Here is a 14203-nt window from a genome sequence, read left to right as displayed (position 1 = left end):
ATGTAATAAATGATGTAACTCTTTTAGCTGAGAAATGAAATACCGAGAGGCTTTCCCTTCAAAAAAAAATTCAAACCGTGCGCCAGACTGATTCACTAGGCATGCGTCAGATTACAGTGCCATATCATCACAGAAAAAGGGAAAAAGATTACAGTATCATAGGAGAAAAAAGGGCCCGTGCTATATTCCAGGGAGCACATGGATCGCATGATAACGGCGGGTCCCTAGCCTCACCGGCTGCGTACGCAGGCAGGAGGAGGCGGCCGCCGGGCGCGAGGACGACGCACGGGCGATTTGTTAATGGACGATTTGTTACGGGATGCAAACCTGTAGTACTCCTTTTTGATCATTTTTAGTTGGGAGTATTTAGAACTCATCTAGATAAGATATAATTTGGTTTCATTCATTTTGAAAACAAGAACAGATACAATCCACATCAGCACACACGCATCTTTTAGCATCACATCCAATGGCTATAAAAGGTGAATGAGACCAAATTATATCTCATCTAGATGAGTTCTAGCAAAACTGTTTTTAGTTTGCATATACGATTTGTCTGAAGTCAAACCTCATAATTTTTGACCAAATTTATAGAAAAAATTATCAACATTCAGAATGTGAAATTAACAACATCAGATGCGTCATGACTTTAGTTTTTATATTGTATAAATTTAGCATTGTAGTCCCTCCGTTCCTAAATATAAGTCTTTGTAGAGATTTCACTATAAACCACATATAGATGTACTCATGTACATAGATGCATTTTAAAGTGTAAATTCACTTATTTTGCTTCGTATGTGGTCCATAATGAAATGTCTCCAAAGACTTATATTTAGGAACAGAGAAAGTAGATGTTAATATTTTTTCATATAAATATGGTCAAAGTTTAGAAAGTTTGACTTCAGATAATTCTTATATGCATATGTTTAGTTTAGCATCATTAATATGGCGGAGCCGTCGAGGCAGGAAGACCAAATGGACTTTTTTTTTTCTCCGAAGCAAAGATCAAATGATGGGTAGCCTTGTACCACGATACATATATACTCCTACTACGAAAATGATACACTTACGGACACATCTCACGGAAAGAGATCTACGGGAGTACGTGTTGGCTCTTAATTCGGACGAGACTTGCCTGCTCCCCACGTGTGCGCTCATCTGTACTCCCGCGTACGTGGCTTGATTTGATTGAAACAAAATAAGGCCTGACCCTATCCTCTTAAAATCAGGAGGGAGATAATTAGATTAGAAAGGAAAAAAAAACAACCATAGAATGAAGTGGGAGCACGGATGAAAGCATGAAGAAGGAGCAGACAAGGCGGATCCCCCTAATTCATCCCCTCCCTCCTGTTTTTTAGGGTGGGGCCTTTCTCTTCCCAACCAATTGAGGACAACTATGTCCGTAGCATCCAATCTGTGGAAAAATGGCCGTAGCTGTAGCATTGTTGCTCCTACCAGCAACGTCCCAACCAGATAATCTGCGCGAGAGCGAGACACGCTAGAATGACAGTGCCACCGATCTGCCAACTGCCAACGATATATATCGATCTCGCATCTTTTCTCGATATAACAGGGGGCACACGTACGGCTTCCATTTTCATTACGTCTTTTACAGGAAGAGACCAACGACAACTTGCATGTTTGAACGTTATTGTTGGATCGTCAAAGTTGTCTCGGCCTGAAACCACCTAGCGTTTCTCATTAGAAAAATCAAGCAGACACCCATATCGTGCTATCACGTCATGTCGTCAGTCAACCCTGACCCTCAATCAGATCCAGACTTAATAAAGGAGTTTGTCCTAAGCTATTTGCCAAAACAGCGTTTCTCATTAGAAAACCAAGATACCCATATCGTGCTATCACGTCACTACGTTTGTCAACACAGACCCTCAATCAGGCCCAAACTTAATAAAGGAGTTTGTCCTAATTAAGCTGTCTGCCAAAGCGAAAAGAAAATCTAGTTTAGTTAATAAATTATGGACGATTTCTAGATTTTTTTGAGGTGTTTTGAAATGTGAGAGCATAGAAACAAGTGGTTTTCAGTCCAAAATTTGCATTTAGCTGGTGTGGTAGAGACAATAGAGAAGGTGGCGTTGTGGTATGTCAAAGTCAGGTTCAAAGCTAGTCTTGTTTTTTCGCGGGGTATATTCTCCTTTTCAAAAAAAAAAAATTCAGGTTCAAAGCTAGTCTTATTTTTTCACGTGGTTCAAAGCTATTAGTGTCACTATGAAACATCCAATCCTTTCTTTAGACGATCCTTAGTAGTGCAAGATCACCATCACACTTTATTTCTTGATTAATTAAACCAAAAGTTGCTCATTATTGCAGCTGTACCAGAAGGAAGAGTCTCTGGCTTTTAACAAGACACATCGCATGTAATATGACCAGCCAGTTAACATCCACACGACTTTGGACCTATATAAGGCGCTGGTAGACACATGGAAACCTCAAACAACACAAAAAGCACACACCGTATATATATATGGCAGGGTCACCACTGCCAAGATGGGCCCCGACGCCGAGTCCCACCAGGCCACTACAGTCGACGACGTCGTCGAGCACTGCTATGGTTTCATGGCGCGGCTGGTCGGCGTGGCCGTCAAGTCCCATCTCCTTCCCACGTTGTTTCTCTAACTCGGAGCCATGGGAGGCTTCGCCGGCCGATGGGGTAGTGAACAATGTGGAGTCCGGCGTTGCCGGGGTATTTCTGAAGTGGCAGGATCTATCGGTGACGGCCATAAACGGGAGAAAGAGCCGTGCTGTGATCCTTGATGGGCTTAGCGGGTACGCGCGCCCCGGCGAAGTGCTGGCTCTCATGGGTCCTTCGGGCTGTGGCAAAACTACTCTGCTTGATACCTTGGCTGGTATAACTTTCCTACCTTACAAAAAAGCTGATAACTTGAAACGTTCATCTTCTGTAAACTTACACTCTATCTTTTGATCAAAAAAACTTCCAATCTATTTCTAAGATATGAATATTATTTTTGTATTCCAACTGTAATTTCTTTTCTGATTTTGCTAATGTTCTTTGTTCATAAATAAGTTTGGGTTGCTTAACACATATAACACGTGGTAATTTTGCTAATGTCCTAGTTAGCTATTTTAAACGTGTTGCTATCTTTAGTTTTGTTTCGTTTTGCTACTAGGAACTTTGTAAGTTGTTTGGCGGTTTCTTCAATGAAAATAGACGAGGGCTCATTTCTTTAAAAGATATCCACTAACATTACATGTGTGTGTGACACAAAAATACATTAAAAAATCACTAGAAATTTGTACAATAAAATAAATATCAGTAAATAGTTCTGCTCTTATCATGTGTTTCTATTAAGTGCATGGCTAATTTTGTCAGAAAAAAAGTGCATGGCTAACACGCTCCTACTTGGACGGCTGTGCCCCTTGTGTCAACGTCAAAAAAAGTGCCAATGTGAAAAAGGGTAATTGATATGGGCAACCATAATTTACAGTGTGATCGGTTAATTGGTGCAATATGATGCAAACATAAGCTCACCGATGTGAAAAGGAGTAATTGATATGTTGCATCCAAGGTGATGCCACATAGCTCATGGCTCATGCACCAATGTTTCTTTAGACAGAGTAATCGCACCATCTTCCCGTCTCTGCATCTATATGATATGGACAACCATAATTTCCAGGGTTTAGAAAAAGACATATTGTACGAGAGCGGTTAATTAATTATCCGCCAATTTCTTGGTCTATGGGTATATATGAGTAATGCTACACCTACATAAACAGTTTTACTTAACTTACGTAATGACTCGCGTGGCATTTTTCTGTTGGATAAAATTAAGGGAGCGGGCCCTACCCACTTGAAATCAGGGGAGTGGAGAGGTTTGTTAGGAAGGTTACGTAGAGGGAGTACATAGGATTACCTAGGTCTAGCACTTTTTTTTGAAACGAGGCAAAAGACTTGCCATTTTCATTGATTAAGAAGAAGTGAGAATTGCCTGGTTAATTGACGGAAAACCGGGCTAAAACCGATACAACCCAATCCATATAACATGGACACCACCGGCCAACCTGGCCACCGACATGAAACATGAGCTGCAAAGAAGAAAAGACATCCGCTGGGGAGTCGCAAGCGTCATCGTCATCACCGGTTACCTCTGAACGGACGACTCCGACTTCACCATAGAGCTCCCCCAACGAAGCCGCCCCCACAAACAGCTACACAGAGCAATGACGACACATGCCAACAGATGGCCACATGCGCCAACTACCGACAACTCCGACTTTGACGACGAGCCTCACAAGGGAAATATGCAGGATTTGCGCCGACTGTGCCCTAAAAAGCACCTCGGGCACGCTGGGAAGATCCGACTACCAAAGCCCGAGCTGCGACCCAAACTCCTCTTGACGCCATCATCGTTGCCAAACAGTTATCGGCGCCCCCGAAACGGCCGCCTCAGCAAACCACGCGGCCGTCTAGCACTTTTGGGTATATATACCCTTGCATTTTGTGATATTACCTGAAAAATAACATGCCTGCAGATAGATCGCAAAATACATCAAATGAATTTTTAACCTTTAGTTTGGTTAGTTCAAATCTAAAGTTACACACAAGTTTTTTCTTTTGCACACAAGGTTTTAATATATGCAAGCATTTTCTGTAAATATAGAAAGATGATCAGATAGCCAATGTAGAAATAAAGATGTCATAGTCCACTTTGAAAAAAAGAAATAACCGCTTCCACATTTCTATGCATAAATAGTCTTGAATAAAATTCAGATGTGCGAACCAACCCGGCCTCATGATTGTCGAACGAGAAACACGCTTTCTGGTACTCCTGCTTGGATTTCGCTATCTGTCATCTTCTTCCCATAATATTGTGGGCGGCACTTGTTACTTCATCTAAACCATACTGATTTTGGACAACGTTAATGTTTGGTTTGTCAATACATTTCTCCTTTACTTATGATCTGTACTTACATATACATATATGTATATGCTTAAACAGGACGACTCAGACCTAACATGAAAGGGACGGGAGACATCTTGATCAATGGTTGCCGTCAGAAGGTTGCATCCGCAACCTCCGTAAGTTCCACATATATATTTTCGCATGCCCGACATTGATAGATGTGTAATTAAACTTCGACGTTTGCGTGTAATTCCCTAACAACCTCCGATCACGTGCATGAAATGAAGGCGTATGTGACCCAAGAAAATGTGCTGATGGCGACGTTGACGGTGGCGGAGGCGGTGCACTACTCGGCACAGCTTCAGCTGCCGGACTCCTTGACGCCGGCTGAGAAGCGGTCGTGGGCCGACGATGTTATCCGGCAGATGGGGCTCGCCACGGTGGCCGGAACTCGGATCGGCGGGCGCGTTTGCAAGGGCATCAGCGGTGGCCAGCGGAAGCGAGTGAGCATCTGCATTGAGCTGCTGGCGTCGCCGGCGCTCATCTTCCTTGACGAGCCAACAAGTGGGCTTGATAGTGCCGCGTCGTACCACGTAATGAGCCGCATCGCCGGGATCGCCAGAAGGAATGGGACGACGGTCGTCGCAGCCATCCACCAGCCAAGCACAGAGGTGTTCGAGCTCTTCCATGGCCTCTGCCTGTTGGCCAATGGGAGGGCGGTTTATTTTGGGCCAGCTTCCAAGGCAATAGAGGTACGTGTACGTTACTCAGTTAATGTTTTTAATGGTTGGTGGCCCTGCTATTAGTGTTAGTATTACTTTATGATTTATGAAAACATATCTAGTTCAATGTTGTGAAAACATATCTAGTTCAGTGTTGTGAAAGCATATCTAGAAAACATTGGTCCTGGTATTAGTGTTAGTTTTACTTATGGTTTGTGAAAGCATATCTAGTGCAATATTGTGGCCTGAATTGCAACATAACCAATGTCCTCAAATGTTTCTGAGCGAGTGATAGGCACATGGCGCAGTGTTTATATATCCAGTATTACTCAGGATAGAGAAACCAAACCGCAAATACAGGGGCTTATAGGCTCTGTTTGGATAAATTCAGCCGTCAGTGGATTGCCCAAAAATTGGTTACTTAATAGGGAGGAGCCACAGGGTATAGGGCGAGCCAAAAATCAGACCCCATCCAACCAGATGCCTTCGCTGCTGTCAACGCCAAAAAATTTAGCCAAGCGGAACCGGGTGCGATCCAAACAGATCAATAGTAATTTGACCCGAAATATCGAGCAAATGTCAGATTTTTAGGCCTGGCAAATCAAACAATTTTCATAGCAAATTATGTTCGCGGAGAATGACAAGTTTAGCTGACGAGCATGATAAATCCATCTTAGCTCATTTTTTTGCCAGGAAATTGCCGTGCTTACAAACTAAATTTACCATATTCACGCCAATATAAATTGCCATGAAAAACGTTCGATTTACAATGCCTGAAAATCAGATGTCAGATTTTTAGCATTTTTGTAGTAATTTGATCGCCCCTCCCCCTCAGTGCGAAAAAAGTAACAAAATTTGGCCTAGAATTTAGGAAAAAAGACATCTCCACTTTTAACCTCTACGACTGTTGTGTGCTTAGCTATTCAGCATAGCCGCACCACCATCATCATAATCTGAAATTTGATTACATGCATTTGAAAAACATCGGGTGGTAAAATCTCGAGATATTTTGGTGGCCATGTACCTTATACGGGTTCTTTCTTTGTCCAAATGCCATCCAAATCCTCTATCTTACAAAAATATTGCTTAGCTAGCGTGCTAATGTACATTTTCTATATGCTGCTCCTTGAACAATACTTTGACCTTAAAGACCTCATTACAACTAGTAAAATGTCATATCTATTACATAAACACATTTAATGGAAAGAAGAAATGATAACTATCTATATCCCAATTAATGACATGAAACTAACAGTAGAGGTTTTTAGAACCATTATATTTCCTTTGTGGTCCATTTTATAAAGGCTAAAGCTGCAGAATTTCATGAGGGTGATAGAAAATCCAGCATTTAGTACGGGTTTCACATCGCTCATTACTATTGCCGAGAACGTCAATATTCTCGAGTATGTATTCTCTAAATTGCACATCACCATGTTTGAGAGTTGTCCCCAACTCCACTTACACGACTACAATATTTGGAAGTTTCATATGGGAAAAAATTTGTATATAATAGGGCAGTAATATAATTGCATTAAATCACTGCACGAAAATTGAAACATAGTTAAATCACTGCAGAAAGAAATAACAGCTTGGGGGCATGAGAGACCAATTGACACTTTAACTAAGATAAACTGGCAAGCTAAAACAATTTATACTCCAACAAGATAGCGATGGCAGGATGCTCTTGATTTGCTAAACATGTGCATTCTAATCATTTCTACATAGAGAAGGTGTGTATCAGATTGAACATTATGATTTTTATGACGGAAAGTATAGACCTGCCAACGTCAAATTTGACACCTACATGTCTAACAAACTAATTAACACCGAGCAGATACAATTATTAAGAAAGTTGCTTTAGCACACAGGACAAGTGTGCATACAAAACTATGAGCTTACGACTTAAAAAACTAATGAGCTTCATACCAGTCGATTGTTAAATGCAAGTGCAACTTAAATGTCTCTTTGTACAATAAATAGCAAACACTTGAAATATTTACTTCTGACTTGAAAGCACGTACAATATTGACTAATGTAATTCAGTACCACAAAATACCACATCAAGAGCATTGGGAACTCCTATCACATACAGTTTGCTAAACCGTTTGGGACAGAAGCTAGTGGTAACAAAAATATCATCAGAGGTTTTATAACTGCCTATGACACCCGAATACCACAAACAGCTATAGTTCCAATCCATCCGTGACTCACTTTTCGGCTGTAGCAAGAATTTCTTGGATACTCTTGCAACCCATAGCTACTGGCAAGTACATCCTGGCATCGAGTTTCGGGTCCACACCTGGATCTCCTTGTCAGTCTCGCCATGATGTCATGCTTAAAGGGGTGGACAAAGAATCCACCCAGTAACTAAATAAACACTTCTTATGAATATTTCAAACATAATGAAAGGCCGAGTCTTTCAATTACTTATAGCCTAGACTTTCTAAGTAATTCCAATGTCTGTAGGAGTTCAAACGTGTGTAAAATATATTCACACAGTCTTACAAGTCACGTATCTTTCTCTATTTTAGCGGTTAATGCAATTATTCTAGTCTTCTTTTGTTATTTATATTCTCTATGTTTATGAGGTAGAAAGTCAGTACACACCAGATACCTTCACATGGATATGTGTGAGGTATCGCTAGGTTATATATTTTTTCATGAAAGATTATTTCTACAGTGTGTACATAATCATCCATGCTCATTTGGGTAACTTGTAGTTCTTTGATGCTAATGGCTTCCCATGCCCATTGAGGAGGAATCCTTCTGATCACTTCTTAAGGATGATAAACACAGACTTTGAGGTATGAAGGTGCTCTCTCAAGGCTTTGTTTTTTATGGCAAATTTAACTCGAGTGAAACTGAAAGGCGTATACATCATGTTCGTGTAGGAAGCTCAGGAAGAATCAGCTATAAATTTGGCACATGCTGCAAAAGTAATCCAGACTCTAGTAGCTTCTTTTGGCTCTCTTGCTATTTTAGGAACTGAAATGGAAGCAAGCAAAACAATTAAGCAGGTCTCTTCTTTATATGGACTAAGTTGATGCATTGGGTTGAGTATGTGAGATTATATATGTCTCACTTATATGCTTTTGCATCTCCATTGTTTTTGTTTTAGGAGAGTGACCATGTACTTCAACGAAGGCAAGCAACCTTTTGGACCAAATCAATTGTCCTAACTAAAAGATCAATGGTTAACATGCACAGAGACATAGGCTATTATTGGTTACGTTTTGTTATCAATATCGCACTTTTTCTAACCATTGGGACCATTTTCTTCAATGTTGGTGACAATTATGCATCAATCCAAGTGAGTAGTCAATTTCTAATCTATAGAATAAAAAGTAAAATTCTAATCTATAAAATAAAAAGTGAAAATAGTAAGTATCAGTAGGTTGACTTACTACTCCTTGTATGTCAACCATTTTAGGCACGAGCATCTATGCTTATGTTCACATCAACCTTCATGACAATGATGGCAATCGGAGGTTTTCCATCATTTGTAGAGGATATGAAGGTGGGTATCATTATTCTTTCCAAAACAAGTCTAATTTGTTTTTGTTGATTTCTATTACATGATAATTTGGAAAATGCAGATATTTGAGAAAGAGCAGCGGAGTGGACACTATGGGGCCATTGAATTTGTAATAGCCAACACACTTTCATCAACTCTATACTTGGGCCTCATCTCTATACTACCTGCCGCAATTGCTTATTACCTAACTGGACTTCAAAGAGGAATAGAACACTTCTTCTTCTTTGTTGCCACTCTATGGACATGCACAATGTTGGTTGAGGGTTTGATGATGATTGTTGCAGCAATTGTGCCTGATTTTCTCCTAGGTATAATTATGGGTTCTGGAGTACAAGGGTTACTAATGCTAAACGCTGGTTTCTTCAGGCTTCCAAATGACCTCCCAAAACCAATATGGAAGTACCCAACTTACTACATATCTTACCAAAAGTATACAACTCAAGGATTGTACAAAAATGAATTCTTGGGCTTGGTCTTCCAAGATTTCGGTGTTGTCGGGGGCATTGACATTAGTGGCCAATATATCCTAAAGAACAACTTACAAGTGGAGTTAGGTTACTCAAAGTGGGTCGATCTTGCGATATTACTTGGAATGGTCATTATATATAGGGTTCTTTTCTTGGTCATTATAAAGGTTTCAAAAATGGCAAAACCATTCATAAAATGTCTAATAGCAAAAGTGTAATGATACCTTGTGTATGAAGGGTAAAATAGGTGTTTGTTATCCTATCATACATGTATGTTGTTTGCCATATTTGTATGAGACCATTGAGATAATTGTACTCTTATAATTTTATGAGATCTCGAGTAATTTACCATTCTACACCTCGAATAATCTATTAGATCGATTACAACTCACTGGGTTTGAAACTCTTGTTGAAATATGCCCTAGAGGCAATTACAAAGTTGTTATTATTCTACTTCCATATGGATAATTAAGCTAGAATTGCAATGGTTCTTGAATGTGAGATTTGCAGTAAAACCTAGTTGCATTCGTTGAAACATAAACGACAAGCATATCCCTAGTCGGGCCTCTCGACCAACTAATGTATTATTGATGGTTCTGTTTTCTTGACCATGGGCATTATTAATGTAACAAGGGTGCTCGCAGTAACGAGAACACATTGTTGTTGTAACAGTGTGAAGGAAATATGCCCTAGAGGCAATAATAAAGTTGTTATTTTATATTTCCTTATTCACGACAAATGTTTATTATTCATGCTAGAATTGTATTAACCGGAAACTTGATACATGTGTGGATACATAGACAAAATACCGTGCCTCTAGTAAGCCTCTACTGGACTAGCTCGTTAATCAAAGATGGTTAAGTTTCCTAACCATAGACATGTGTTGGCATTTGATGAATGGGATCACATCATTAGGAGAATGATGTGATGGACATGACCTATCCGTTAGCTTAGCATATTGATCGTTCAGTTTTATTGCTATTGCTTTCTTCTTGTCAAATACATATTCATTCGACTATGAGATTATGCAACTCCCGGATACTGGAGGAATACCTTGTGTGCTATCAAACGTCACAACGTAACTGGGTGATTATAGAGATGCTCTACACGTATCTCTGAAGGTGTTTGTTGGGTTGGCATAGATCGAGATTAGGACTTGTCACTCCGAGTATTGGAGAGGTATCTCTGGGCCCTATCGGTAATACACATCATAAGAAGCCTTGCAAGCAAAGTGACTAATGAGTTAGTTGCGGGATGATGTATTACGGAACGAGTAAAGAGACTTGCCGGTAACGAGATTGAACTAGGTATGAAGATACGGATGATCGAATTTCGAGCAAATAACATACTGATGGACAAAGGGAATAACGTATGTTGTTATAACGGTTCGACCGATAAAGATCTTCATAGAATATGTAGGAGCCAATATGAGCATCCAGGTTCCGCTATTGGTCATTGATCGGAGTGGTGTCTCGGCCATGTCACATAGTTCTCAAACCCGTAGGGTCCGCACGCTTAATGTTCGATGACGATTTTGTATTATACGAGTTATGTGATTTGGTGACCGAATGTTGTTCGAAGTCCCTGATCAGATTACGGACATGACGAGGAGTCTTGAAATGGTCGAGAGGTAAATATTGATATTTAGGACGATAGTATTCGGACACTGGAAGTGTTCCGAGGGTACCAGCTACATATCGGGTCACCGGAAGGGGTTTCGGGCACCCCCGGCAAAAGATATGTGCCTTATGGGCCAAGAGGGGAAACACACCAGCCACAAGGGGCTGGTGTGCCCATATATGGGCCGACCTAAGTGGAGAAGGAAAAGGGGAGGAGGAAAGGAAAGAGAGGGAATAGGATTTCCCCTTCCTTCCCCCTCTCCCCTCTTTCCTCCCCTTCCGGAAATAAGGAAGGGGGGAGGCCGAATTGGAATAGGGCCCCCAAGTAGGATTCCTCCTACTTGGGGCACCCAAGGATGTTCCCCTCCCCCTCCCACCAATATATATGTGGGGAGGGGGCGCCTAGAACACACACCAACAATTGTTAGCCGTGTGCGGCGCCGCCCTCCACAGTTTACGCCTCCAGTCATATCTTCATAGTGCTTAGGCAGAGCCCTACACAGATCACTTCACCATCACCGTCACCATGTCGTCGTGCTGACAGAACTTATCTACTTCCTCGGCACTTTGCTAGATCAAGAGTTCTAGGGACGTCATTGAGCTGAACATGTGCAGAACTCGAAGGTACCGTACGTTCGGTACTTGATCGGTCGGAACGAGAAGAAGTTCGACTACATCAACCGCGCTGTCAAATGCTTCCACTTTCGGTCTACGAGGGTACATAGATACACTCTCCCCCCCTCGTTGCTATGCATTTCCAAGATAGATCTTGTGAGATCGTAGGAAATTTGTTGAAATTGCATGCTACGTTTCCTAACAGTGGCATCCAAGCCAGGTCTATGTGTAGATGATATGCACGAGTAGAACACAAAGAGTTGTGGGCAGTGATCGTCATACTTCTTACCACCAATGTCTTATTTTGATTCGGCGGTATTGTTGGATGAAGCGGCCCGGACCAACCTTACATGACCATGTTCATGAGACCGGCTCCGCCGATAGACATGCAACTAGTTTTGCATAAAGGTGGCTGGCGGGTGTATGTTTCTCCAACTTTAGTTGAATCGAATTTGACTGCGGTCGGTCCTTGTTGAAGGTTAAAACAGCAAACTTGATAAATCACCGTTGTGGTTTTGATTCGTTGGTAAGAACAATTCTTGCTAGAAGTCTGTAGCAGCCACGTAAAACTTGCAACAACAAAGTAGAGGACGTCTAACTTGTTTTTGCAGGGCATGTCGTGATGTGATATGGTCAATACATGACTTGATATACGTTATTGTATGATATGATCATTTTTAAAGGTTATCAGCAACTGGCAGGAGCCTTATGGTTGTCGCTTTATTGTATGAAATGCAAACGACATGTAATTGCTTTACTTTATCACTATGCGTTAGCGATAGTTGTAGAAGCAATAGTTGGCGAGACAACCACGACGCTACGATGAAGATCAAGGTGTCAAGCCGGTGACGATGGAGATCATGACAGTGCTTTGCAGATGGAGATCAAAGGCACAAGATGATGGCCATATCATGTCACATATTTTGATTGCAGGTGATGTTTATCTTTTATGCATCTTATTTTGCTTAGTACGGCGGTAGCATTATAAGATGATCCTGAAGGAAATATGCCCTAGAGGCAATAATAAAGTTGTTGTTTATATTTCCTTATATCATGATAAATGTTTATTATTCATGCTAGAATTGTATTAACCAGAAACTTAGTACATGTGCGAATACATAGACAAACAGAGTGTCACAAGTATGCCTCTACTTGATTAGCTCATTAATCAAAGATGGTTAAGTTTCCTAGCCATGGACAAAGAGTTGTCATTTGATGAACGGGATCACATCATTAGAGAATGATGTGATTGACTTGACCCATCCGTTAGCTTAGCACTTTGATTGTTTAATTTACTCCTATTGCTTTCTCCATAACTTATAGATGTTCCTATGACTATGAGATTATACAACTCCCGAATACCAGAGGAACACATAGTGTGCTATCAAACGTCACAACGTAACTGGGTGACTATAAAGATGCTCTACAGGTGTCACCGATGGTGTTTTTTGAGTTGGCATAGATCGAGATTAGGATTTGTCACTCCGTGTATCGGAGAGGTATCTCTGGGCCCTCTCGGTAATGCACATCACTATAAGCCTTGCAAGCAATGTGACTAATGAGTTAGTTACGAGATGTTGCATTACGGAATGAGTAAAGAGACTTGCCAGTAACGAGATTGAACTAGGTATTGGGATACCGGCGATCGAATCTCGGGCAAGTAACATACCGATGACAAAGGGAACAACGTATGTTGTTATGCAGTTTGACCGATAAAGATCTTCGTAGAATATGTAGGAACCAATATGAGCATCCAGGTTCCACTATTGGTTATTGACCGGAGATGAGTCTCGGTCATGTCTACATAGTTCTCGAACCCGTAGGGTCCGCACGCTTAACGTTTGGTGATGATCGGTATTATGAGTTTATGTGTTTCGATGTACCAAAGGTTGTTCGAAGTCCCGGATATAATCACGGGCATGACGAGGAGTCTTGAAATGGTCGAGACATAAAGATTGATATATTGGAAGCCTATGTTTGGACATCGGAATGGTTCCATATGAGTTCGGGCATTTACCGGAACCCACTGGGGAGTATATGGGCCTTATTGGGCCTTAGTGGAAAGAGAGAGGGGAAGCCAGGGCAGGCCGCGCGCCCCCTCCCCCTTGGGTCCGAATTGGACTAGGGAAGGGGTGCGGCGCCCCCCTTTCCTTCTCCCTCTTTCCTCCTTCCTTCCTCTCCTACTCTGTAACATCCCAAATTTTCAATTTGGAATGTTATACATAGATCATCCATGCATATTATGATTTATTGCATTTCCGTTCCGCAATCCTCGAAATCCTAAGCAACTCTAGTTGGGGATTTTTCCGGTTTTCATATTTGATTTCTATCAAATAATGAAACAAGGATTTTGATTTTAATAATT

At 41.2% G+C, this 14203-nt stretch overlaps 1 protein-coding gene across 1 annotated transcript; it reads left to right on the top strand.

Moving 5' to 3' along the window:
- The first annotated feature begins 2477 nt into the window (after positions 1-2477).
- On the top strand, positions 2478-9822 carry LOC125540997 (ABC transporter G family member 1-like). The gene is made up of 8 exons (XM_048704504.2): positions 2478-2864; positions 4977-5056; positions 5168-5632; positions 8323-8406; positions 8494-8619; positions 8724-8912; positions 9033-9119; positions 9199-9822. The coding sequence occupies exons 1-8, from the start codon at positions 2483-2485 to the stop codon at positions 9820-9822; spliced, it is 2037 nt and encodes a 678-aa protein (XP_048560461.1). The 5' UTR covers positions 2478-2482.
- The last annotated feature ends 4381 nt before the right edge of the window (positions 9823-14203 follow it).

This window comes from Triticum urartu, chromosome 2A, assembly GCF_056163025.1.
Source record: "Triticum urartu cultivar PI428250 chromosome 2A, HENAU_Tu73, whole genome shotgun sequence".
Taxonomy (NCBI): Eukaryota; Viridiplantae; Streptophyta; class Magnoliopsida; order Poales; family Poaceae; genus Triticum; species Triticum urartu.
Note: the sequence above shows the minus strand (reverse complement) of the source record. Positions and strands in the feature narration are given on the sequence as shown.

Coding starts and splice junctions, on each gene's coding strand:
- LOC125540997 (XM_048704504.2), top strand. CDS start 2,483: ATGGCAGGGTCACCACTGCCAAGATGGGCCCCGACGCCGAGTCCCACC. Junction 5,633..8,322: donor CAGCTTCCAAGGCAATAGAG/GTACGTGTACGT, acceptor GGTAACTTGTAG/TTCTTTGATGCTAATGGCTT. Junction 9,120..9,198: donor CATTTGTAGAGGATATGAAG/GTGGGTATCATT, acceptor TGGAAAATGCAG/ATATTTGAGAAAGAGCAGCG.